Source organism: Rhamphochromis sp. 'chilingali' (assembly GCF_963969265.1).
Source record: "Rhamphochromis sp. 'chilingali' genome assembly, chromosome: 3".
NCBI classification, from domain to species: domain Eukaryota; kingdom Metazoa; phylum Chordata; class Actinopteri; order Cichliformes; family Cichlidae; genus Rhamphochromis; species Rhamphochromis sp. 'chilingali'.
In genome coordinates this window covers 26,468,374-26,494,781 of record NC_137931.1, presented here as the reverse complement: position 1 = coordinate 26,494,781, position 26,408 = coordinate 26,468,374, and the positions used below count along the sequence as shown (strand labels likewise).

General features: G+C 39.2%; 1 protein-coding gene across 4 annotated transcripts; it reads left to right on the top strand.

The window, feature by feature from the left end:
* Positions 1–643: 643 nt before the first annotated feature.
* On the top strand, positions 644–21,804 carry LOC308393291 (NLR family CARD domain-containing protein 3-like). Of its 4 annotated transcripts, none has more exons than XM_080876945.1 (12): positions 644–822; positions 11,483–11,620; positions 11,705–11,803; positions 11,889–11,999; positions 14,319–14,397; positions 15,251–15,479; positions 16,289–18,089; positions 18,186–18,359; positions 18,566–18,739; positions 19,018–19,173; positions 20,416–20,462; positions 20,638–21,804. In XM_080876945.1, the coding sequence occupies exons 2-12, from the start codon at positions 11,532–11,534 to the stop codon at positions 21,186–21,188; spliced, it is 3,510 nt and encodes a 1,169-aa protein (XP_080733071.1). In that variant the 5' UTR covers positions 644–822; positions 11,483–11,531; the 3' UTR covers positions 21,189–21,804. The 4 variants fall into 4 exon arrangements, with proteins under 4 accessions (XP_080733071.1, XP_080733072.1, XP_080733073.1 ...); XM_080876946.1 differs by lacking the exon at positions 644–822 and adding an exon at positions 1,605–1,689; XM_080876947.1 differs by lacking the exons at positions 644–822; positions 11,483–11,620; positions 11,705–11,803; positions 14,319–14,397; positions 15,251–15,479.
* The last annotated feature ends 4,604 nt before the right edge of the window (positions 21,805–26,408 follow it).

Below are 26,408 nucleotides of genomic sequence, written 5' to 3'. Positions count from 1 at the left end.
GCTTTACTCATTCTTTCATGGGTGTTTAAATTATCAAATTATTTTATATTAATATTGTGTTATAATTGTACTGATGGCTCATCAACAACACTGATACCAACAGCCTCATATTTATGAGGTTGAAATGGACCATTCACTGCCCTCCACTGGTCATTGTCAGTAACTACAACTCAAATACAATATACTGTCTTTATGACACATTTACTGCAGTGTTTCAACACTAGTGTTCTTCAGTGGGGTAATGTTGCAGTACGTAAACGCAGATATTAAACTGATAGAAATACTGACGTCAGCAGGGAAAAACTGTGTTTATTTTCTTTGTGTGGTCACAGAGACGAACTGCAGGTAAAAATATCACAGTCAGACACCAAAACATAAAGAATAAAAAAAAACATGGCAAATTTTTTTGTCAAATGGCAAACATCATGTATCCTGTCACACCACAATTTAAATAGAACATTTCTGGAGGATGTGTTCAGTACAAACAATAACAGTACAGAAATGCAGATTTCTGTAAAACCTCAAACATTTCAAACTGATCAGTTCCTGATTTTCCTCTTTCACAATTTCTCCCTAAGCTCTTCACTGTGTTTTCTTTCTTTGTAAAGTTTCACTTCACTTTCCTGGACTTGCTGTCAGATGATCCTCTCCCATGTGAAGCTCCATGTGATGGTAATAGTTGTTCTTCTTGTTAACACCAGCTTTGTTCAGATTAATTCCAGCAGAAACAAAAGAAATCTGCCACTCCATACATCACGCTGACTGACTCACAGCTGGACCCGAGAAGGAGGCAACCTTTAAGCAGCTCGTCTGACATCTTGTGTGAGTTTAAAGAGAATGATTCACATTTCCATCAAAATGTTCGAGGCAGTTTTTGCTCTATTTAGAAATGTCTGGTCTGCTTCTATGACTTAACATCTACTCAATTCCTGTTCTTCACTGTTCTCTTAAAGTATTTATGCCTTTTTTTGAATATTTCTCTTTTTGTGCTTTGACAATTTTTACTTCAACCAGTTACAAAAGTACGACTTACTTATTTATGTGCTCCAATATTCTGAAATCTTGCTGTTATGATGACATTAGAAGTTCATAGTTTTTGGTCCAAAACGAAGCCAAAAAAACTAAAAGTTAAAGCTGTTGCACAATAAAAACATGTCAGAACAATGACGCTTTTACAGGGGGAAAACAAAAGTGGAAGACACTTTAACCCTTCCATACTGCTCGTGATAATTCGACCTGTTTTGGCTGCAGAAAAATGTCTTTGTCCAAACCTGATTCAAAAACAAACAAAATGAAAATATTCTAAAATTTTATGCTGTCACCACAATGGTGTGTTTAGGGGGTCTTTAAACTCTACATGCCATGTCTGTGTGCATTTTATTCTTTTATGAGACAATGTTAACAGACCTCCAGAGGTCCCTTAACACTTTCACTCATATTGTTGGTGTTTGCACCACTGCTGATCTTTGAAAGATCATGGGGAAATCTCCAAACAGTGGAATAGTAAAACAGAGTAGGAGTGATCACATGCAGCGCACATGAGGAGCAGAGTTCATGCAAAAGTCACATGGTGCCTTGAGAGTGTCTTGACACAGACACGAGATCTGAAACAGGATGACATGGTGGTGCTCTGTGGTAAAGCACTCAGTGTTTGTGGACTGATTAGAAAAGCTGCCTCACAGCAACGAGGTCTGTGGTTTAAATTCTGTCTGGGACCTTTCTGGGTTTAGGTTGCATGTTTGAATCTCTCCAGCATACATGTCAGGTTAACTGGCTATTCTAAAAAATTTTCCTTGAAGTGACGGAGATAAAGTGTTGCAAAAATGTCTGGATAAAGTGGGACTTGTACCTAGTAGTGCTTTGAGTGTTCATTAAGACTAGAAAAGTGCTGTAGGTGCATTACATGCCTGTCTGTTGGTTCTTTTGCTTTGCTCCTCCAAGCACAAATAATGCAAGAAAGCAAACTTATGCTGCAGTTTTATTGAGTTTGCAATAAGCAAGTTTTGTGTTCTAAATTATGTTAATGTTGAATTAATATTGACACTAATGGATGTTAAATATGAGGATTTCTTGTGATAGAGAAGGAAGGACAGTATAATTAAATTACTGTGGGTGTTGTGTAAATGCTAAGAAAATGTCTTCTCTGCTCTCTGAAATGTTACTTAAGAATAACTCATCAACTGATTAATCCCAGATAGGCTAATTATACATCCTAAATAGATCTGTACTTCAAAATTGTTGTGGGCACTTATTACAAGGAAATTCTTGGCAGAAGCCACTGATGACATTAAATATGAGAAGTATTAAGTGTTAAGTTGGTCTCACAAGTCGTATAGACATCTTACAGCTGTACTGAGGATCCAGATCACATGAGTAAAAACTGACTGAACTTCGAATACAGTGCATGTCTGTGCACACTTGACTTTATTTCAAACATACTCCAAAGTAATGACCTGTATCTGTCTACAACTGAATCTGTGCTCTTCTATATGCAACTTCAGTAGAATAATTAGCAATTTAAGCCACCGACACAAAGCAGTCAAACCCATGAAAATAAATACAACGCTCATCAGCTTCTCCTAACAGATAAGAAAATACTGTCCCTGTTGGAACTGCAGAAAAACATTCTAACAAAAACACAAGGAAAGGGGATGTTTTCAACACCAGCCAACTACCAATTGTCTTACACTTGAAAGTTTAGAAATGAAAATAAAAACTTTATCAAGTGTCAAATGTACAGGTAAAAATGACCATTGAGCTGAGAAGAAAGAAGAGAATAACCTTTCTACTATGTGGGTTTACAAGTTTGGACCTGCTTAGTCTAAAGGTCCTGACGTCCTGTACATGTTTAGATTTTTTTTTAAGTACTTTCTGTATTTAGCTTTAAAACTTTCTCAAAGGAGAAGAATTACTAACAGGAAATTAAATTCTAGTATATTGAATAAACAGACATGTGAACAGTTAACAAAAGACATTACCGAGTACCTGGAATTCAGTGATAGAGATAAGATATCCCCACTGATATTGTGGGGATATCTTCCTCTCATCACCGCTCTAGTATTAAAAAATCCAAAGTTTTGTTTTTTTTTTTGTTTTGTTTTGGTTTTTTTTTTGCCTGTCCCGTTTGGCTCTTTTGCCATCAGAATTGTTGTCTAAAGGCAAAGAAAGATGCCCAACGGATTTACTTTACCAAATTGACCATCCCAGCCTTGCCGTAATGGTCCATTTGATTCACCTTTTATTGTTTATTTTATTTTCACTTGCTGAATACGGGACAGACTTGACTGGGGGAAAGAAGGGGAGAAAGAAAGAGGGAAAGAGAAACAGCTGAGAAGAGGGACGGGGGAGAAGGGCAAAAGACAAAAACCAACAGAATGGGCAGAAAAAGAAAAAAAGAAAAAGAAAATGCATATATCGATCACCTGGATCACCTGTTGAGAAAGAAAAAAGAAAACAAGCAGAAGAGAACAAGAGTAATAGAATAAACAACATCACAATGATATATGGGAATATGACAGTAAATACTAAATATTAAACATTATTGTGCAGCACATAAGATCAACAGAACACAGTGTGCTTTGAGGTAGGAGCCAAAAAGGGTGTAGTTTGTGTGTGTGAGCACCCGTGTGTACACCTGTGAGCATGGACGCGCTTGTTTTTTTAAAAGGTTCCTTCATGTAATGATCTGGGCACGATACATGGAATCCAAATTACCATCAGGGTGTACACCCCACCCCTGGCGTCGTTGCCCACCTCTCAATGTTAAATACACGTAGACATTGAGGGCTAGCAGGAGGGACTATGCGCTTACCTGCTGCTCTCTGGCAGGTAGCTCCATGCCCTCCTGGGTTTTAAATGCACCTTAGAACACACATGCATCAACACTACAATGAGCGGGTGGAGGGAGGTTTGGAGTCTTCTCTCACCCCCATTCTCTGCGGCCTGCTGGAGCGGGGGGGCTAGGAAGAGGAGTTGGCCGTCCGACTGCGGTCTGGGGTGTGGGGCCTCCCTGCTGCTGCGGAGTCGGGGCGGTCTGCCTCTCCCCACCGCAGGGAAAAGGGTAACACCACCTGGGTCTGGGTGCAGTTCCCCCCTCCAGGGGCAAGGGTACCTAGACCCGGTTCGTAGAGTACGCTTGGGGAGTGTGATCGTGTGTACAGCGTCTCTTTATGTCTGTCTCCATGTTGGTTGAGTGTGGAGTGAGTGCATATGAGAGCATGAGGGTGGGAATGGATGTTTGTATCTGTGTGTGCCTGTATGTCTGTGTCTATATGTCCGGTTGGGTATCAGACGCCACCTCTCTAGGGACATCTCAGGCCCTCCAAGGTTTGGAGGCCTATCTCCCCCTACCACCACTTCCCCTGCCGGTGGCAGACTCCCTCAGACATCGGTGCGTTGGTGGTTCTTTGTGTCTGGGGATGGGCGTCCAGGTACACACCATCTCACTCCTTGGCGGCCGCTTATCGGGGCCTGGAGCCTGGGGCTCGCTCCGGCCACTTCGGAGGTGGGGTGCCCCCGGCCTCTCGGCCTGGGGCTCGGTCACTCAGGCACAGCTGGCTGCCGGCGGAGCTCACGGGCGCGTCACTGCAACTCCCCCTGGCTTCTGCTCCGCGGCTGCTGAGTGAGCCCTCATCTGGGACTCTCCTCAGCTCTTTCTGGGACAGTGGCGCGGCTGCCCCTCTGTTGGTCTTCCTTGGTCTCTTGTGTTCTGGGGGCCTCTGGATGTCTGGAGTTTTGATCTCCTCCATACCTGCTTCATGCCCTGGAGGACGGGGCTGTGGCCCCCCCACACCTTCTAGCAAAAAATCCAAAGTTGCAAAACTTCCGATGCTGCAGTCGGAACTATTACACTTAGAGGCTACATACAAAAATACTATGGATACTAAGACAAAATTAAAAATTGCAAAAAATTGAAATCAAATTGATGAGATATACGCTCAAGACGTCCAAACGAAACTAATGTTGACCAAACAAAGATATTATGAGCGGGAAACTAAATATATGAAACAATTGGCATATAAGGAAGCAACAAGCAGATAGAACAGTGTACAGGATAAGAGACCCGGAAACCAAAATGGAAATGCAGTATATAGAGGAAATTAAGCACTACTTTAAGAAATATTACGAAAAACTATATTCAAACCACTCACGAATAATAATGGAAAAATGAAGAGTTTGTTTGACATGTTAGACATCCCAAAACCTACAGAAGAAAAAAATAAATCTTTAGTGAAGCAAATTACAAGGGAAGAACTTCACTTGGTGATTGGTAAACTCAAGGCAAATAAGGCTCCAGGTACAGATGGCTTTACTGCAGAGTGATATAAGAAAGTGAGAGACACTCTGACACTGATGTTACTTAAAACATTTAATTGGGTCCTTACAAGGGAGAAGCTTCCCTCTCATGGAAACAAGTTATAATTTCTAGTATACCTAAAGATGGTAAAGACAAATTAGAGAGCCCCAATATAGACCAGTAAGTGTATTAAATGTAGATTATTTACATCAGTTATTTACATCAAACATAGCACAAAGACTTAAAGAAATCATGCCAAAAATAATACATTTAAATCAAACTGGTTTTGTTAGGTTGCACCAAACCCACGATATTATTAGGAGAACTTTGCAAATTACTTGACACATTAATTTAAATAAAATACCGGCAATATTACTGAGTCTAGATGCTGGAAAAGCTTTTTACTCCGTGAGATGGGAATTTCTATTCAGAGTAATGCTTAAATTTGGGTTTAGTGGGTCGATTATTACAATATTGTGGGCTTTATACACCAGATCAACCGCAAAATTGAAGATCAGTTGTGAACTTTCAGATGTTTTCAAGCTTGAAAGGTCAACAAAATAGGGATGCCCATTGAATCCACTTTTATTCGCTATTTTTATAGAGCCGTTGGCTCAATGGATTAGGCAGATTGACACAATAAAAGGGATTAATATAGCTGGAAGTGAGCAGAAATTGCCGTTGTTTGCAGATGATGTTTTGGTTTACTTATCAAACTCTACCAAATCATTTACGGAGCTTATGTCAGTTCCAAGGAATTACGGGTCCTGCTTGGGATATAGACCAAATTTCCAAAGTTCTCAATAGTCATTACAGTCCCCCCCCAAAATGTGCGTAGCAAATACAAAATAGGTTTGGACAAAAAAACTATTAAATATTTGGGCATTAATTTATCAATGGATCTAATTAGTTTGGAAGAAATTAACTACTCTCCACTTTAAAAAGATATTATTGTAGATATTAGTAGATGGACATTAATTTCTTATCTAAACATCTCTTCTAGAGTGGATAGCATAAAAATGAATACACTCCCAAAGATGTTACACTTGTTCCAGTGTGTTCCTATAGAAAACCCGGATCAATACTTTGCAGGAAGGAATCAAATCTTCTCCAGATTTATATGGGCGGTAACCTTCCTGTTAGGGCACTGATAGGAGACCCCTCAATGTCAAGTTGTTTGAGAGACCCAGGTAACCCGTGGATAATAAGCTTGATGAAGACATGGAATGGATTACTTAAAAAGTATCAATTAAAACAGGGGGCTGGACCCCCTAGGTGGGTCACATACAAGTTTTTGCTTAGTAAGACTGACTCGACATTTAAAACATGGGCTAATAATAGAATAGAATAGAATAGAATAGAATGCCTTTATTGTCACTATACAGTTGTACAGTGAGATACAGAGCATCTCCTACTCAGTGTAAACATCTTGGGGGGTACAGTTCTGCAGCGCTATATACATATGGACAGTATTAACATAGGGAAAAAGACGTGTATATATATATATATATATATATATATATATATATATATATATATATATATATAATGTACAAATATACAAGCCGTTTTTTGTTTTTTTTTTATGTAATATGTAATAAATAGGGATGGGTATCGTTTAGGTTTTATCCGATACCGGTGCCAAATCGGTACTTTTGAAACGGTGCCGGTGCTTAAACGGTGCTCGAACCGGTGCTTAAAGAATGGAGAACACAAACTTTGTCCAAAAACCTCTCATGTTCAGCTGTTTTTTGTAAAAATATAACAATGTTAGCCTTTTCTGCAGCTATGTGGCATATATGGTATCACTCTTGGCTGGAAGCAGTGCTTAAACAATGGAAAAAACACAAACTTTGTCCAAAAACCTCTCATGTTTAACTGTTTCCCACTTTTTCTTTGGTCATTTTAGCCTTTTTGGCCAGGGTGAAGGGAGTATCTGCCATCAAATAAGAAGACAGCCGCATGTAGCTATGATGATGTTTGCTAGTTCACATTACCTGCATTAATGTAATAACGTGTTTAGCCTACTCAACGTAAATTACACATGAACAACATTAAGCTACTCACGCAGAGAAGAACGGCTGCTGCTGCATCATCATCCTCATCATTTCTGCTACACTGGCAGGGCTAGGGGCCAGGACTCTATTCTTCGGGTTTTTGGGGGATGTTGCTCCGGGTCCGATAACTGGCAACCCACCCAACGTGCACAGTGTGAGGTCTCGCAGCAAGCTATCAAATACGGCGCATTTCTCGGCTTTTAAAAAAAAACGCTATGCGTCGCCAGCTGTTTAATCGGATTCTTGGTGTTACCTCCTTTGACAGTATCACAGTATCACCTTAAAGCACTTGTTGCAGGCTGCTGAGTTTGCATATTTTGCTGTGAAGTACAGCCAGACTTTTGACCGCTTCGCCTTGGGCATTTTTAATCTGTAGCTCTGCTCTAAAAGAACGTACGTACCTGGCCCCGCCTACTATCCTCGGAAACGTAAAATGATTGGCTAGAAGTGTATCACAGCTCAGGAAAAAAAAAGCACCGAAATAAAGCACCGAAATGTGCGCTGCTTTTCGGTCTGGTTACTACCGTTTATGTCAGAACCGGTGCCATCATGGCACCGGACACCGGTACCCATCCCTAGTAATAAATAGTGTTGTATATATACAGTTGAGTTATTGCACATAGAATTGGTATTGCACAGTGGTGGTCCATAGAGGAAGTGGGAAGAAAAAAAATTGGGGGGGGGCTGTGTTATCGGTGCATGTGTGAGTTCAGGGTGGTTATGGCTTTGGGGAAGAAACTGTTTTTGAGTCTGTGGGTTTTTGTGCTGATGCACCTTTAGCGCTTCCCTGAGGGAAGCAGGCTGAACATGTTGAAACCAGGGTGGGAGCTGTCCTTGATAATGTTTGCTGCTCTGCTGAGGCAGCGGGAGGAATACATGTCCATCAGGGAAGGGAGAGGGCAGCCGATGATCTTCTGTGCTGTCTTGACTACACTCTGAAGCCTCACTCTATCCGCCATGGTGCAGCTGTCGTACCATGATGCAGTAGGTTAGCAGGGTCTCAATGGACGAGCGGTAGAAGGTCAGCAGCAGGTTGGAGTTCAGCTTGTACTTCCTGAGGACTCTCAGGAAGTGCAGCCGCTGTTGGGCCTTCTTGACGACTGCTGAGATGTTGTCTGTCCAGGAGATGTCAGCAGACATCTCCTGTGTAATAAAGGTCTCACCACATACAGTACCTTCTTAAAAGAGGGAAAAGTGATGAATTTCCAGGACCTTAGGAATAATTTTGGGTTGCAAAAATCAAGATTTTTTTTTTATATTTGCAACTGAGGGATTTTCTGAATAAAAAATGAAATCTTCCAGTTACTGATGGGGAATGAAGAAATTATTCATATATTCGAGAATGCATATAAGGATGCACCCTATCAAAAACTTCTCTCAAAATTATATTCATCACTGACCAATCTAAAGGGTCATGATAGAGAAAATGTAAAAACAAGATGGGAAACAGAGAGCAATCTAACCTTATCAAAAGAGGAATGGGATCAAATCTGTATGCAGCAGTTGTCAGTAACAAGCTCCCCCTCATAGAGGGAATTCTGCTGGAAGAATGTAACTTGTTACTTTTGTACCCCAGCGCAGAAATCCAAAGATTCTCAACAGACAACTTTCTGGTGGCTGTGTGGGCACGCAGTAGCAAATCACTTCCATATTTTTTGGGATTGTCCTCATGTGGCACCATTTTGGACGGAAATAAATAAGGTCCTGGACACAGTCTTTTTTTTTTTTTTTAAATTTCATTTCACTGTACTGTACTTAGGAAACTTAGAGAGTCTTAACCTCCTAAGACCCGAACTCTTCCATGGCATGCATTTTTTAATTTCTCTTTGATATTTGGGCTGATTGGGACCTCATGAATGTAAAAACAAAGAATCACCAGATTATTTTTTTTTACCTGATTTTTGTTTCTAAGAAAAATGAGAGCCACATATGAAGACAGTCATTTTAAATTTTGATAAAACCGAGGCAGTATAATGTCCTCATAAGTGGATATCAGGCCCTTGTGGAGCTAAATTGAGTATTTTGGTCTAGACAACCCAAAATGTGATGTCCACATATGTGGACGCCAGGTCCTAGGAGGTTAAATTGTGTAAATCGGATAAAAATCTGCTCAGAGTGCTGTTGGTGGCTTCTAAAAGCCAATCGTTGTTTTAGTGAAGATACTACTACAAATGAGTGGACTGATTTGATATACATTATATTTGTTATGGAAAGAATAACTTTTAGACTGAAGTCACAGGTGCTCTTATTTAAAGAACATTGGTCGAAATGGTTGAACTACATACAAAATGGAAGGCCTGATTTTGTATAATCTTGTTGTTTGTTTTTGTTTTTCCCAATGTTGTTCTGTTATTAAATTGTAGTGTTATATTCCCTGTATAAAAAAGAAAACCAATAAAACATAAATGAAAAAACTACCTTATACAACAAACTAACAATGCAGAAAAAATTATTAATTATTCCAAAATATATGTTTAATTCAAAAAGTATGACGCAAATAATAGTAATCCAACCCAAAAAATGCAATTACTCAGTGGTTCCCAAACTTTTTTTGCTAGGCTCCCCTTTGTTTTTCAAGAAAAATGTTCGCACCCCCCCCCCCCCCCCCCCCCCCCCCCACAGCATGCGCACACGCACGCACAAACACATCCTCCAACCACACACACCCATGTTTTGCTCGTTTGGGGTTTATTTCACACCACAAACATTTAGTAAACAATTAAGCAAATACAAGTAATCTGCAATAAATTACAATAAATTACAGGTAGTAAGAAAATAAACTACTAACTCTTTTACGCTAGGTCCGCACCTACACGGGTATTTTTGAAAACGCAGCTGTTTCGTCCACACATAAACGGCGTTTCGAATCACCGAAAACGGAGATTTTTTAAAACTCCTTTTTTGCGTTTACGTGTGGACGAGGAATACAGAGCTCGTCACGCAACACCAATGAATGAATGGATGAATTGCAGAATGGCAGATAGAGACAAAATACTGTTAATCTGACTATCTGCAGGTTTTACATGCTTACATATACGCATGCAGTTACTGTCCCTCTATTTACAAAGGCAGAGGCGTCACGGTGTGATTATTTTATGTGTAGTTGTTTTTTTCCTGTGTAATAATAGTCAACATTGCTATCAATACATTTTTCAGAAATGCCTCTCTGTGCAAAATGGGTTTAAAAACATAAACAACTGTGGGATACTGTTTGTCCAGGATTTGAACCGGGGGAACAAATCATGGCCGGATCAGTCTGATATTATTTGTATCCCGCTGTAACTTTACTGTATAAAGAGCTAACATCTCCAAAATGTCAGGAGTAGTAAGTCATTACAAGAAGTGTTTGTGAACTAAAAATCAAGAATGTGGGATACTGTTTGTCCGTGATTTCAACAGCCCAGTGCTGCTCCCAACAAAGGAAAGACCAATTCTGCAGGGGAGACCTACCTTGGTACTTGTGCAGGTGAAACCAAAGGGAAGAGATGCTTCACAATGTTTTCTAGTCTTTGGCTTAGAATGAAGTTGGTTTGGAAATATATTCAGCTATGCTTCATCTCCTGCTTTGAGTTTGTGTGGGAGCCCCGTGCTAGCAGTGTCCAAGCGTTGTTTGCTTGTTTGTTTTTTTTCCCCTTTTCATAAGCCCCCCCCCCCCCCCCCCCCCCCAATGGCTCTGCGCCCCCTCTAGGGGCGGGCCCCACACTTTGGGAAGGTCTGCAATAGCTGATGACTATGCAGTACTTAACATCCCAAATCATTCAAAACTCCTGTTAAACCTGTTTGAAGAAGAAAACTAAACTCTGTCACATGATGTTCCCCCGTGTCTCCATCTGTTTCTGTGATTCGAGCCGTGTTTGAACAACTTTAATTGAATATTAATGGACTGAAAACAAATCACATCTGCGAATGTGTTAGTGAATGCATTGTGTGTGTTTCATGCCTCCATCTAGCGGACTGATAGTAGAAGTAGAGCCGCTGATGGCAGCTTAATCTGCCTCACACTGCTGTCTGACTGCATTCAGCTGAGACTGAGATGAAGCAGAAAAGAAGCAGCTGATAAATGGACAGCACACATGATGGAAAGGATTTCAGTTGATGTGCACATGAATGATTTGTGTTTCCTCTGCAGGTGAAGGTAGAAAGTGTGTGTGAGCTGATGTGGATGTGAATTCAGCAGCATGGATCAGTGTGAGGACAGAGAGGAGGGAGTCCCCCCCTCTAAAACCACTCTGTGTGGGGAACATGAGAGCCAGACCACAGCTCAGAGGTGAGATGACCATCTCTAACTGTCCACGACTCTTCTCCATGTCACAGCTCAGCACTCACATCACTGCTCCATCATTATTCACAGGAACCAACCTGGACCTGAACCCAGCTGTCCATCCTTAAAGAGCGACCGGTCCAAGGGTCTCATTACAAAATTTAAACAAAGACAGTCAAATGATAAAATGTAATTAATATAACTATCAAAATTGTTTTATCATCCATTCATGTGCAGTGACATTTTTAATGAAGAAGTTTTAATATTTTTTCAGAATCCATCAGAAAATCAAATGTGGACCTGAACCAACCTGTTCATCTTTAATGAGCAACAGCTCAAAGGATTTTGAGGTTCATTTTAACGGACAACGTTCTCCTGCAGTGAGGTAATCTGTCTGTCTAAATGTAACTGATGCATCCAGCACACTATTTTTCCCGTCTACAACACTGTGCAAAAGTTTGAACGCCACTCCTCATTTCTTAATATATGTTATTTCTACAGACTCTTTGTACAGGGTTAATTTTCACCTGATCTTTTTCCTTTTAGTTTGTTAATTTAGTTAAAAACTGACCTATAAATGACTTAAGCATAAAAAAGGCATCTAAGAGTGAACCCATGTTTTGTCTACAAATAGCAGACAGTTTAGTAGAAAAAAAAAGTCTGTGGCAAAAACATGTCATTTATTTCCATTTCTTTTGTCAAATCTGTAGTAAATGCACCAACTGATAACACAGTTTGACAGACATAAATATTACTTTTGCACCAACAAGGTGTTCATTTGTCTCTTTTAATTCTATTATGTTGTACTTTTTCAACATGTTCAAAATAAAGATTCAATCAAATCAAATCAAGGTGATTCCCAAGAAAACTTTGAGCTGAAAACTCAGCATATCTCAGCATTTAGTTAATCCTTAATCAAGGAAATTAGACACCTGGAGGAGAGATGCAGCAGTGAAAGAGTAGGAGTGGGACTCCGGTTTGACCAGTGGATGTCACCTTTGTCTTTTGGTTCAAACACTGTGCATCCATAATGATTTCCTGAGCACTTTTTGATGTCTTTTTGGGAAGTTTGTCTTTAGGGAGGATTATTGTTATATCCATCCATCCATTTTCTTCAGTTACCTGGGGGTAGGTCATGAAGGTAATAGCCTAAGTTGAGAAACCTAGACATCACACTGCCCAGCCACCTCCTCCAGTTTATCAGGAATTATATCTCTCAGCCAGCTAAGAGAGATAATCTCTGTAGCATGTCCTGGGTCTACCTCAGGACCTCCTCCCTGTAGGACTTGGCTGGATCCCTACAACACCTCTAGTAGGCCCACCACCCACAGGAGGTGTCATAGAGGTCTGGTGCAATGTATAGCGGGCAGCAGTCAAGGGCAGAGACCCTGGCAAAACCCATCGCCAGGACTGATAGCGGTGGTTGTTATATCTTATTCAGTGTTGGGAAGGTTACTTTTAAAATGTATTCCACAACAGATTACAGGCAGGCACTATTTTTGGCTGCAGTGTGTATTATTATTGTACATGCCTCCATCTCCCATTTCTGGCCTGTGACAGCACATACTTTTCGATGCTCCTTTTTCTCCCTCCCTCACGCTCACAGACACATAACGGGTATGGCAGTCCATTCTCGCTGCAGCACAGACTACACTGCCCATGAGGCCACATTCTTTAGGGCTATGCCTGTAACACTCTGCCTATTGCCTTCATATTAAATAATTTTTGAATAATAATTTTTAAAAATATTTCTTCACCTCATTATGGACCGCAAGATTGAGACACAGGCATTAGAGACTGTTAATGTGTGTTTTGTTTGGGTTTCCACTGGCGTGGAATTACCGAAAACTTAGAGAGGGCATAGCATAAGATATGAAACAGGAAAAGACGTGTAATCTATTTATTTCAACAAAGTAACTGTATTCTGAATATCACCTTTTTTAACCGGTAAATGTAATGGAATACAGTTACTCATATTTTGCATTTTAAATATGTAACACCGGTTCCAACCTCTAATCCTAACCATAAACCTAACCATAACCATAAGAAATATTCACAATGGGTTAAAAAAAATTATGTAAATTAGGGGTTTGTGTTATGCCCATACACAGCGTTTGCACAGAAACAACAGGTAGGATGGTTTGTGAGGTAGGATAGATTCCCAGAACACCGGTACATGTATTCCGTTCCTCCCCAACATTGATCTTATAGTAGCGAAAACAAAAACCATGTACCATTTGTAGAAAAAACAATCTCTCTATTGCCTAAAATAAGTTTCCTGGAGAAACAGAACCAAATGATGCACAGTGACTAACAAATTTAGTGGACCACCACCCAATGTAAGTGTTTTTGCCACAGCTGCCCTAAATTGATGATGGTTTTATGGTTCTATAAAGTTCTTTTATCAAAATATTTTTCATGCTAAAATATAGTTGTTCTTGTCAACCATGAATTTTGAAATTTACTGTTTAGCAAAAAAGCAGAAAAAAAACTTAAAAACAAAAAGATAGTAAAAAAAAATATGTACAAATTATTTTATTAGTTATTGACTTGCATTCCCGGTCAGAAAAAAATGTTTTATTTTTATTCCATGTTGCGTTTGATTAACTTCTGACTTCACAAAAAACTGTGCTAAAAATATTTTTGAAAAAGCTAATAAATATGGAGAGATTATGTAAACAGATTTTTCATGATTCCTCCACAGTGTGGGCCAGGAGTTCCTGGAGGTTCCCCGTGGTCAGTCTGCCCAGCAGCATAAAATACAGTTGAAATCCATATTTGTGGTCTGTACATGTACAACAACTCCTTTTACATTTGTTCTATTCAAAACCATCTGCATGTTACACATTGTAGACCAGTGAATTGTCTTAGTGTCCAACATGGATATGATGTTTGGCTCCATGAATTCAGTCCAACTGAGTCATTCATATAGTATTCTGTTCAATCACAATCACTTAGGTAGAAGGACAGGTACTAAAATAGTGTTTGGTGAAAGTTGATGTTGGGTCTGTGCTTCCACAGGCCCCGCTGGTTTAGAAACTTATTCTCATTAACGAAAGAAACTGGACAATCAGCGATCGATCGATTTTACTTGCTAGCAAGGGAGGCCCCGGTCGGTGTCTCAGAAAAGCGCTCTGAATCCAACCGCAGACTGACCCCACCTTAGGCCTCCGCTTGCCGCCTTTTATTGAAACTGGCTGGAGAGGTGGTCAGAGACAAAGGAATATCCTTGATCATGCTGCTTGAACTAAGACTTACAAATTTAAGTAACACAATGACAACATTTAACAATTTGACTCCAACAATTGAAGTACTGATTAAGTTTCTTAGGAGTGAAATCAACACCATGTGAAATGTACTTAAATATAAAAGTAAAGTAGGTCTCAAGGGATTTTTTTTAACCAACAAAACTGGACTTCATGTCATACTGATGTCATAATGAAACAATACAAGCGAATACCATAGGATATAACATAACTTCCCTCAAATGTCTTAAATCTAAAGCAAAGAGCCTGTAAGGAGTTGAAAGTTCAGATATTTGTCTTCAAATCTGAGAAGAAATATATAATATATATATTATAATATATATAATATATATAACAAAACACATACTTCCCACCTCTGCTTTTGTTACAGTTGCTAGAAGACAGCATTTTGACATTTGTGAAGAATGAGCTGAATAAGATCCTATGGGTTCTTGGTGCACATGACCTTGAATGTTTAGAGGGTCAGAGGGACATTGTGGACATGTTGGAGGGTGATGATGAAGAGCAGAGGAGGAGCATCACAGAGGCATTTGTAAAGATCACGCTTCACTTCTTGAAGAGAATGAAGCAGGATGAGCTGGCTGAGCATCTTCAAAGCAGTAAGGCGATATCTCTAAACTGCAGGATAATTATATTATTTATTATCTCAGTGTATGAGACAGTATGTATTCAAACATGTATTCTTCAAGGGGAATGAAATGAATGAAACTGACCAACAAATATCCACAATTTCACCATTTTGAGTGATGAAATGTGATTTTGATTGAATTAAATTCAGTGCAGTTTTATTTACACAGTGTCAAATCACAACTAAAGTCACCTGAAGGCACTTTATATAGTAAGGTAAAAACCCTACAATAATACAGATAAACCACCAACAGTCAGACACCCCCCCCCCCCCCCCCCCCAATGAGCGAGCACTTGGTAACAAGGGAAGGAAAAAGATCAGTTCTAACAGGAAGAAACCTTTGGTAGAACTAGGCTCAGAGACAGAAAGCCATTTTCCACGACTGCTTAGGGGTGAGGGGAAAAAGACGGCACAAAAGACAAGCTGTGCAACGGGGCCGGGCATTAATAAAAACTAATGATTAAATGCAAAGGGAGGTATGACAACATAGTGAAAGGTGAGTGAAGAAAAAACGCCAGTGGGTTTATCGCAGCATAACTAAGAGAGGATTCAGGGTCACCTGATCCAGCCCTAACTATATGCTTTATAAACCTAATCTTAAAAGTAGAGAATTCAATAGTGTCTGTCTCCCAAATCCAAACTGGGAGTTTGTTCCACAGAAGAGGGGTCTGAAAGCCCAAGGCTCTGCCTCCTAAAAGATAAAAAGTTATAAGACGTTTTATCTAACATTTCAAATAAATTAATACTGATTTATGTAACTTATTTACTGTGTCTTTTCAGACATGTTTGCTCCAGTTTGTCAACATAATCTTAAATCTCAACTGAAGAAGAAGTTCCAGTGTGTATTTGAGGGGATCGCTAAAGCAGGAAACCCAACCCTTCTAAATCAGATCTACACAGAGCTCCACATGACAGAGGGAGGGACTGCAGAGCTCAATGATGAACATGAAGTCAGGCAGATTGAAACAGCATCCAGGAAATCAGACAGACCAGAAACAACAATCAGACAAGAAGACATCTTTAATGCCTCACCTGGAAGAGATGAACCAATCAGAACAGTGTTGACAAAGGGAGTGGCTGGCATTGGGAAAACAATCTTAACACAGAAGTTTATTCTGGACTGGGCTGAAGACAAAACCAACCAGGACATCCAGTTCATTTTTCCATTCAGTTTCAGGGAGCTGAACGTGTTGAAAGATGAAAAGATGAGCTTGGTGGAACTCGTTCATCACTTCTTTACTGAAACTAAAGAAGCAGGAATCTGCAACTTTGAAGACTTCCAGGTTATGTTCATCTTTGATGGTCTGGATGAGTGTCGACCTTCTCTGGACTTCCACAAAACTAAAAACCTAACTGACCCTACAGAGTCCACCTCTGTGGATGTGTTACTGACGAATCTAATCAGAGGGAACCTGCTTCCCTCCTCTCGTCTCTGGATAACCACGCGACCTGCAGCAGCCAATCAGATTCTTCCTAGGTATGTTGACATGGTGACAGAGGTGAGGGGGTTCACTGACCCACAGAAGGAGGAATACTTTAGGAAGAGATTCAGAGATGAGGAGCAGGCCAGCAGGATCATCTCTCACATAAAGACATCAAGAAGCCTCCACATCATGTGTCACATCCCAGTCTTCTGCTGGATCACTGCTACAGTTCTGGAGGATGTCCTGAAAACCATAGAGGGAGGAGAGCTGCCCAAGACCCTGACTGAGATGTACATCCACTTCTTGGTGGTTCAGGCCAAAGTGAAGAAGGTCAAGTATGATGGAGGAACTGAAACAGATCCACACTGGAATAAAAAGAGTAGGAAGATGGTTGAGTCTCTGGGAAGACTTTCTTTTGAGCAGCTGCAGAAAGGAAACCTGATCTTCTATGAATCAGACCTGACAGAATGTGGTATTGATATCAGAGCCGCCTCAGTGTACTCAGGAGTGTTTACACAGATCTTTAAAGAGGAGAGAGGACTGTACCAGGACAATGTGTTCTGCTTTGTCCATTTAAGTGTTCAGGAGTTTCTGGCTGCTCTTCATGTCCACCTGACATTTATTAACTCTGGAGTTAATCTGCTGGATGATCGAAATACAATCTCCAAGTGGTCTAAATTATTTAATAAACCTAAACTACAGTTTCTCCACCAGAGTGCTGTGGATAAGGCATTGCAGAGTTCAAACGGACACCTGGACTTATTTCTTCGTTTCCTGCTGGGTTTTTCTCTACAGACAAATCAGAGTCTCCTACGTGGTCTGCTGACACAGACAGGAAGCTGCTCACAGACAAATCAGGAAACAGTTCAGTACATCAAGACGAAGCTCAGTGAGAATCTGTCTGCAGAGAAAAGCATTAGCCTGTTCCACTGTCTGAATGAACTGAATGACCATTCTCTAGTGGAGGAGATTCAACAGTCTCTGAGTTCAGGAAGTCTCTCTACAGATAAACTGTCTCCTGCTCAATGGTCAGCTCTGGTCTTTATCTTACTGTCATCAGAAAAAGATCTGGATGTGTTTGACCTGAAGAAATACTCTGCTTCAGAGGAAGCTCTTCTGAGGCTGCTGCCTGTGGTCAAGGCTTCCAACAAAGTTCTGTAAGTATACTGAAAGTTGTATATATCATTTATCATACACTGATATCTTTCAAGAAAAACATTAATCTCTTTCCACTTGGTTATTTGTCATTCTAGACTAAGTGACTGTAGTCTGTCAGAAAGAAGTTGTGAAACTCTGTCCTCCATGCTCAGTTCCCAGCCCTCTAGTCTAAGAGTATTGGACCTGAGTAACAATAACCTGACTGATGTTGGAATAAAGCTTCTATCTGCTGCACTGGAGAGTTCACTCGGTACACTGGAAACTCTCAGGTCAGATAAAGTTAAATAAATAATAAATAAAAAATCTTCCACATGCATTAATTTATATTAAATATTTCTCTGAATCTGTTTAAAATATTTACATTAAAATTCCAGCAAGTCCTGAAATGAGATTAAATATTGCTAAATCTAGTCGTGACCCCAAATTGTTTGTTTTAATACCAGTATTACTTGTGTATTTGTTCTTTTTTTTTCAGACTAAATGTCTGTAACCTCTCAGAGAAAAGCTGTGAAGTTCTCTCATCAGTCCTGACTTCGCAGTCTTCTAGTCTGAGAGAGCTAGACCTAAGTGACAATGACCTGAAAGACTCTGGAGTGAAGCTACTATTGACTGGACTGGAAAGTCCAGACTGTAAAATGGAAACACTCAGGTTGGATTATGTTCTTTGTAGTTTGATGTATGATCTGTTTGCCTGAATTTGTGAACTTATGAATTAAAGCTATTCCATATAGAATTGTTTTTTCACAGTTTAGATTCACATAGTGCCTTTTTGCAGTGAAAATAAATAAGTTTTTTTTGTGTTTTTATTTAGAAAAGAACAACAATAATTCACTATGTATAGATATTTTATATAGAAAATATTGGACCTCAAGAGTTCAGACCAGATATTTTAACATTTTATTTTTCTGTCCATTATTGTCTTCGCAGACTGAGTAGCTGTAACCTCTCAAAGAGAAGCTGTGAAACTCTGTCCTCAGTTCTCAGCTCCCAATCCTGTACTCTGAAAGAGCTGGATCTGAGTAACAACAACCTGGAGGACTCTGGAGTGAAGATGCTTAAGAATCCAAATTGTACAATTGTCAGGTCAGAAAAAGTGTTGTTAAGTAATTTTTTTAAATAACCAGTAACAATTGTAGCTAATAAAGAGAAGTTATAATAAAAAAAACTTACACTGAAAATTACCAAAAGAAAACCACAAATAGTGAAGGATTGTAGGTGACATTTTAGAAGAAAATAGCCTAGGTAGCCTGAGGCTAGAGAGAAGACAATGACAGTCCATAAGGTGGATCAGTGCTGGGGGACTTTTCCAGAGACAGAATGTGGAACCAGTACTGGAGGAGAAACCCTGCTGTAGTCAAAGTAGAGAAGAAGGACCTCTTCAGAGGTCGTCCAAAGAGTAGCAGAAGAAAAAAAAGCAGAGAGGTCGAGAGAATTGCCAGCTAAGGTCTACCACAGTGATGAATTTCCAGACCTAAGTTTCCTCTTTGCAAGGAGGAGGGGAGTGCTAGTCAAAGAAGACAACTTTCAAAATAAAACAGGAAGTCAAATACTAGGAAAAGCTTGCATATAATAAAAAATAACATAAAATAACATAAGCACTTATACTAAATAAGCTCTAACCACAATATAAATCGAATCAAAATACATGAATTAACTAAAACAATAATTAAGCCAAAAAAACATTAAATAAAAAATAATAATTTTCTTAAAACGAAAACCTCTAAAAACTCTTGATCAAAGCTCCAGGATCATGACAACAAGTCTAACACCACATAGTATAGTATAGGGCATATCACCAGGGATGAACATAGGGGGTTACCTGAGGAAGCTGGTCAGGATGCTTGAAACCGATATATATATATATATATATATATATATATATATATATATATATATATATATATATATATATATATATATATATATATATATATATATATATATACACACATATACACATATATATATATATATATATATATATATACACATATACACATATATATATATATATATATATATATATCAGCAATATCAGCATCGCTACATAAATTCATAACGCATGCAGGTAAAAATGACAGATGAAAAAATATAAATGTACCACAAATGTGATAGAGAACAAAGCAGTCAGGGGTCAACATAAACAATGAAAAAGTGTCTTATACAGGAACATTAAAACTGAAGCATATTGTCCCATTTTGAATGAGTCAAAATGTTTGACTGTTCCTTTATCAGTGTCTAACAGTATGTGTATGAGAGTAATGTAATGTCCATGTGTGCATGCTGAAAGAGACTGTGCTGGTCTGACCCCCCTCCTCCTTTCAGGGTGGAGCCTGCTGGAGTCCGATGGTTGAGACCAGGTCTGAGGAAGTGTAAGTGTGTTTTTAATGTGATTCATGAAAACAAAGCAGCACACATTCAACCATCTTCAAACTGTCACATCACTTATTCACATCTCTGATGTCAGGAGTCGTCATCAAAGTGTCAATCAATGAACAGATGACGGATCAATAACTGCAGCTGGATTGTGTTTGTTCTCTCCATCAGATTCTTGTCAACTCACAATCGACGCAAACACAGTACACAGAGAACTTAAACTATCTGATAACAATAAGAAGGTGACACATGTGGAAGAGGATCAGCCATATCCTGATCATCCTGACAGATTTGATCGCTGGCCTCAGCTGCTGTGTAGAGATGGTCTGACTGGTCACTGTTACTGGGAGGTTGAGTGGAGTGGAGAAGCTCATATATCAGTGAGTTACAGAGGAATCACAAGAAGAGGAAACATTAACGACTGTTTGTTTGGGAGGAATGAACAATCCTGGAGTCTGAGCTGCTTTGATGATGGTCCTCGTTATGTCTGGCACAATAACAGAAAACTCACTCTCTTGTCATCAATCTCCTCCTCCTCTGTGTCTAACAGAGCAGCAGTGTATGTGGACTGTCCTGCTGGCACGCTGTCCTTCTACAGAGTCTCCTCTGATGACACTCTGATCCACCTCCACACCTTCAACACCACATTCACTGAACCTCTTTATCCTGGATTTAGACTTTTATTTTCTGGTTCCTCAATAAGTCTGTGTACTTCAGCCTAAGGAGTGTCCTCCTGTTAGATTAACACTGTATATTTCTGTCTCTATCACTCAGAAACGTATTCAGATTCATCAGGTCAATCAGTTGAAGTTCATTATAACGATTATTCCAGATTTTTGTGCATATTTCTTGTTAAAGCTTCACAGTGGATATCAATATGTTGTGTTTCACCAGAGCTCAGTTTTGAACCAGTTCATCTGCATCTCAAACAAGTCTGAGCTCATTAAATTAATCCAAATGTTTTATTTCTGTTTATTTCATTGGTTTGTTTTTGTTGGTTTGTTTGGGGGTTTTTTTTTATTTTTGGTCAAAGAAATGTTGTTGTTTTTTTAAATTCTCAAGTGTTTAATGTACTTTTCCCCTCCATATGATGTTTCAGTCATTTTTGGCAGCTCTAATGGAAGCAAGACAGGAAGTTAGCTCCTAGCAAGAGGGGATTTACACAAGAAATGTGATTTAAATAATATTTCATATGTCTGTAATGTTTTATATGTATGACAACAGGACTGTAAGTAAAAGTAACATAGTAGCACATCAGTATTAGTGTTTATTCAGAAACAGATGCTAGATGTGTTAAATAATTTTCTGTGAAAATAAAAAATAAATGTACTCCTATTGAGAAAGGAAAAGTACTTTGCCGTTATTTTTTATTTTATTTTGGAAATATGGATAACAGGGTTGCATTATTAGAATGACACACTCAGTCTAGTCTGAAAAATATCTCAGTGTTAGCACGTAAGTCATGGTCCCTGTGTCTGCCTCGCTGGCCCCACCAGAGGCGGAGCCAGACATTTGAAACACCCGGGGCTTAGCCCAAAGAGTAGTATGCATGTGGGATTTTTTTTTTCTTTTTTTTTGGGGGGGGGGGGGGGGGGGGTAGAAATGACTAAAAGATTAATAGGCTCTGTTCAAAAAAGAATGACTTCATATAGGGAAAAATATATATCACATGTGCAGGACACCTTAAACTAGTTTTTTAATTAAGCAGCAAGGCAGAACAAGGTCAGGGCTGTATCAAGACACGAGGACTAAACCCCAATTCAACCAGACCCAGAACTGATCCAGAATTAAAACAGGACTACAACAGTTCAAAATCAGGACTACTGAGGACTTAACCAAGACAGAACCAGAATCAGAACTAGATGATAGTAGCACTAAAAATCATCATAGACCTGCACTACACTTATTTTTTAATTCTACCAAAGTCCACTATTTAGATTGAGAAAAGCTTATATAATTATTTAGCCTTGTTGTGCAAACAAGCCTGCAGAACTTAATAAATATAGAATTTGAAAAATAACAAACCTAAAAAGAAACACTAGGTACGAGATACATGAGGACCTATGATACGGTGATACTTTTGGTAAACAACCATTTGACTAACATGTGTGTCTCACCTGCTCTTGTTCCATCTCTGTTCTGTCCTCTCTCGCCCTCTCTGCTCCTCTCTCTCCCTCTTTGTGCTGACAATCATCAAATATACAGTTGAAACCAGATATTTACTCTTCAGATAAAAACACTTTTTTAATTGTAACATCAAATCAGACTAAATGTTTATTTTTTTAGATTGATAAATATAAAAACATATTTGTTAACTTTAAGAGTAAAGAGAGAAACTATCTGTATTTCTTAATTGCAAATGGCACCAAATTGTATTCAAACTTGAGCCACATTTATGGAGCTCCACAGTTCTTTTCCTGTTGTTTTGGTTGATATCTCTTGATTTTCCCATGTCAAAGAAACAGGCTCTGTGTTTTGCCTTATATGCATCCACAGCTGTGCCACCAGTTTACTCACATGGACTCTACTAACCTATCAGAAGCTTCTTCAGCTCAGAATGGAATCGTCTGGAGTTTTCTTATTAATTAACAATAAATTTAGTGTACATGTACTCCTAAATTTGATGAAAGTGATAAAAATAGCTCTGTCTCTCTTTATTCTGAAATTTAACTAATTCAAAATATATTTCAATATTTATCTAAAACAAAAGTTTACTCTAAATTGATGTTGTACAGTAAAAATGTTTTATGTTTTCTCCCTAAAGTGTATGTAAATATCTGGTTACAAATGTGAATATCCTGCTGTGTACTGAAATCCCTCTTGTTTTGCACAGAAATATACTGAACAACATACAAAGCATAATATATAAAATAACATTTACCTGAGTTTTTTCTTTGAAAGAACCCTCTAATGTCCATTCTTATGTTTCAGTACATAACTGAAACCGAATTAGTCGGGGAGGGTAAGAACTGAAAATATGAAATAAACACACGTAAGCTAAGACTCTCTAAAAAAAATAGCATTTGTTCGGCTTTTCATTTTGCCATTTGTTGATTCACTTGAAGAGCAAGTAACGTAATATTGGTCAAGTGATCAGTTTCATATCAATCTTTCGTGATGCACCGTCATATTTACATTATTTGTACGGTACGAATGATTTGCTTTGGTACCTGGTCAAACTTAAGCTCTCCTTAGTATGGCTGGCTCCGTCTCTCCAACAGCGCACTCACGGGCAGCAGCTGCCCCGCCCCCTCGCTCAGTCGCTTAGTGCCTGAGCTTGGATCATACCAATATCAGGGGGGGATTCACGCACAGTCGTAAATTCCCACAGTGTGCACTATGTGCTTCGAATATTGTGTGTACTTTTTGTTTTATACAGTTGTCAGCCAGGCATCTAACTATGAAAAAATTACACTCCAAAATACCCCGGGCTTCTGACAAAACAACCCGGGCTTAAGCCCCGTAAGCCACCCCCACGCTCCGCCCCTGGGCCCCACAGGGCTTCATTGGTTTGTTTTTGTTTTGTGCCTGTCTCTTTCTCCCTCTCTCGACACTCTGCTATGGTTAACATGATGGTTAACCCATCATGTTAGTATGTGACTCGCTCACTCCTTTCTGTTTTTCACTCACTTTTGTTTTAATTTTCCAGGCTAATTAGGTTTCAATAACAGGGATGTACATATCTTGTAGGGAACAACTTGCAGTGCATGGTTACTGTTCTCTAAAATATGTTGAGCTATTTCACAAAGCTACATCCAATTCATTTTTCCATTCAGTTGAGCTATTTCACAATTACTAGAAGTTCATATTAATGAAATCAAAACAAAAAATTGGATTGATAGCTTATTTTTTCAATAAGTACGGACATGTGAAAATTCAGCTTTGAGTGCTTCCTGAGAGCTGAATTGTATTTTTAAAAAAAATTATGGATGAGACAAAATCTTGTTATTGTAGAATGGCCCAAAAGTAGTTGAAGGTGAGCCTGATGTTGAAGATGAACTGATAATGAGAGGTGAAGATACCCTTCGATAACCAGACACAGAAACAGGAATGGCTGGTGTATTTGATGAAATTATGAAACTCAAACAGGCAGAAACAAAAGGGCAACAAGCAGATGGAAATCCAAAACAATCAATTTCATGAGAGAGAAAGATTTTCTGCATTTAGCTTAAAATGATTAACTGCAGGAAAACAATGACTTTTACTTGTTATTCATGGAAATGGTCATAGAGGGACCTGATGACACGTTGAAGGATAAGTGAATAGGGTGGAAAGAGAGGTACCCTGGATAATGATGGACCTTTGTTGGAGTTTGTGGAAAATATTAGTTTAGTTTTTAAAGAGAACTTTTAGTATGTCATGGTCCCTGTGTCTGCCTCGCTGGCCCCACAGGGCTTCATTGGTTGTTGTTTTTGTTTTGTGCCTGTCTCTCTCTCCCTCTCTCGACACTCTGCCTGGGAAGAGCCTTCAGCAAGTCCCAGCCTTGTCTGTCTGTTCTCAATTACTCAGCTGAGGAGTCTCTGATATTTAAGGCTGGGAAGCAGAACGGGTCTTCACTGGATCATTAAGTGAGACAAGTCAGTATTACTTCTCATCTTACGAGCTAATTTCCAATTTGAGAGTTTCGCGTTAGTGATTAATCCTTTTTGTGAACAGTTTCCCCGGACCAACTGCCTTTCCTGTGTGGAGTACAAGTGTGACAGCGTGTGGGAGAGTGTGAGAGGATTTCCCCTTCCCCAATTGGCTTTTTGGACCCTGAGGTTTCCCTCTTCACTTGTATATAGCTTGCACTTTGGTGACCTGTAAATAAACCGCTTTATTGGATGTAATCCCATCTGCGCCTGAGTCCTCCCTAACTCGTGACATAAACTATACTAGCGCAGATTCAGTAAAACCAGAGTTATGATAAAAAATATATGCAATGTTTTGTTTTCCTCCTGAATAGTGATGGCCCGCTTGAAGCTGAAGCTCCGGTGCGTGTGTCAAAAAAATCAACACACTGCTCCAGAAGCACTGTGTCGAAGCTTGATTCGTTTGGCCAGAGTCACGTGATCAGTGACGTCTGAAGCTTCATTTAGAACCTAACTGCTTCGGTATCTGATTCAATGGTTTATAAGCAGGTGAATCATTCGCGGGATTTGTGGAGTGTTTTGATGGTGACAGATAGCGAACCACTGATCATTCCACTGAGAGATTTGGAGCCAGCGAGGGATAGGAGGTTCTGTTGTGTGGGAGTATTTTGAGTTGATTTTGGTCGATGGGGTGGGTTTTCCATGCTTTGTGTTCTGGCTGTTTGCTTGTGTTTTGTGCGTGTTCATTTTATCTGGAAACGGGAAAAACTTAAAATGTCAAAAAATCTGCTTTTCATAATATAAATATCATTAAATAACTTTAGAAAGACTTCCATTTGACTCGTAACATTTAATGTTATAAAAAGATATATTTTATTTTTAAAATAATCTTAAAATTTTAGTCTACAAAATGTGCAGCAATTTAATTTATTTATTCTCTTTAGCTGATAGTTCGTGGGGCCCAGGTAGACTGTATAACTGCATCTCTACCACTTTTTCTGCACTCAATCCTCTTCGTACAGTGGAACAAATTCTCTTCTTAAATAAAAATGAAAAAGGGTTACCTTAAATGCATCTGCAAGTTCATAAGCATTTTCCCTTTCCATTTCACAATCAATTCTGCCCCCAGGTCAAAAATATGTATAGGAAAATTTCCCATATATAATATTATTTATAAATATACCCGTCTAGCGATTAATTGCACAAGTACATGGAGGCAGGACCTCACAGCAGAAGCATACTCTATAATGTGCATTATTATATGTTTGTTATATGTGACGTGGTATTTTTCAATTATTGTATTTACCAACATCAAGAAGTCACAAGCAAAGAAAGACCAAACCATGGTGCATGTTTAAACAGGGAAAGTTT

What these genes read in the sequence shown, in the direction of transcription:
- LOC308393291 (XM_080876945.1), top strand. Translation starts at nt 11,532, where the DNA reads ATGGATCAGTGTGAGGACAGAGAGGAGGGAGTCCCCCCCTCTAAAACC. An exon ending in AAGGCTTCCAACAAAGTTCT is followed by an intron (nt 18,090 to 18,185) that starts GTAAGTATACTG and finishes TTGTCATTCTAG; the next exon opens with ACTAAGTGACTGTAGTCTGT. An exon ending in CCAAATTGTACAATTGTCAG is followed by an intron (nt 19,174 to 20,415) that starts GTCAGAAAAAGT and finishes TCCTCCTTTCAG; the next exon opens with GGTGGAGCCTGCTGGAGTCC.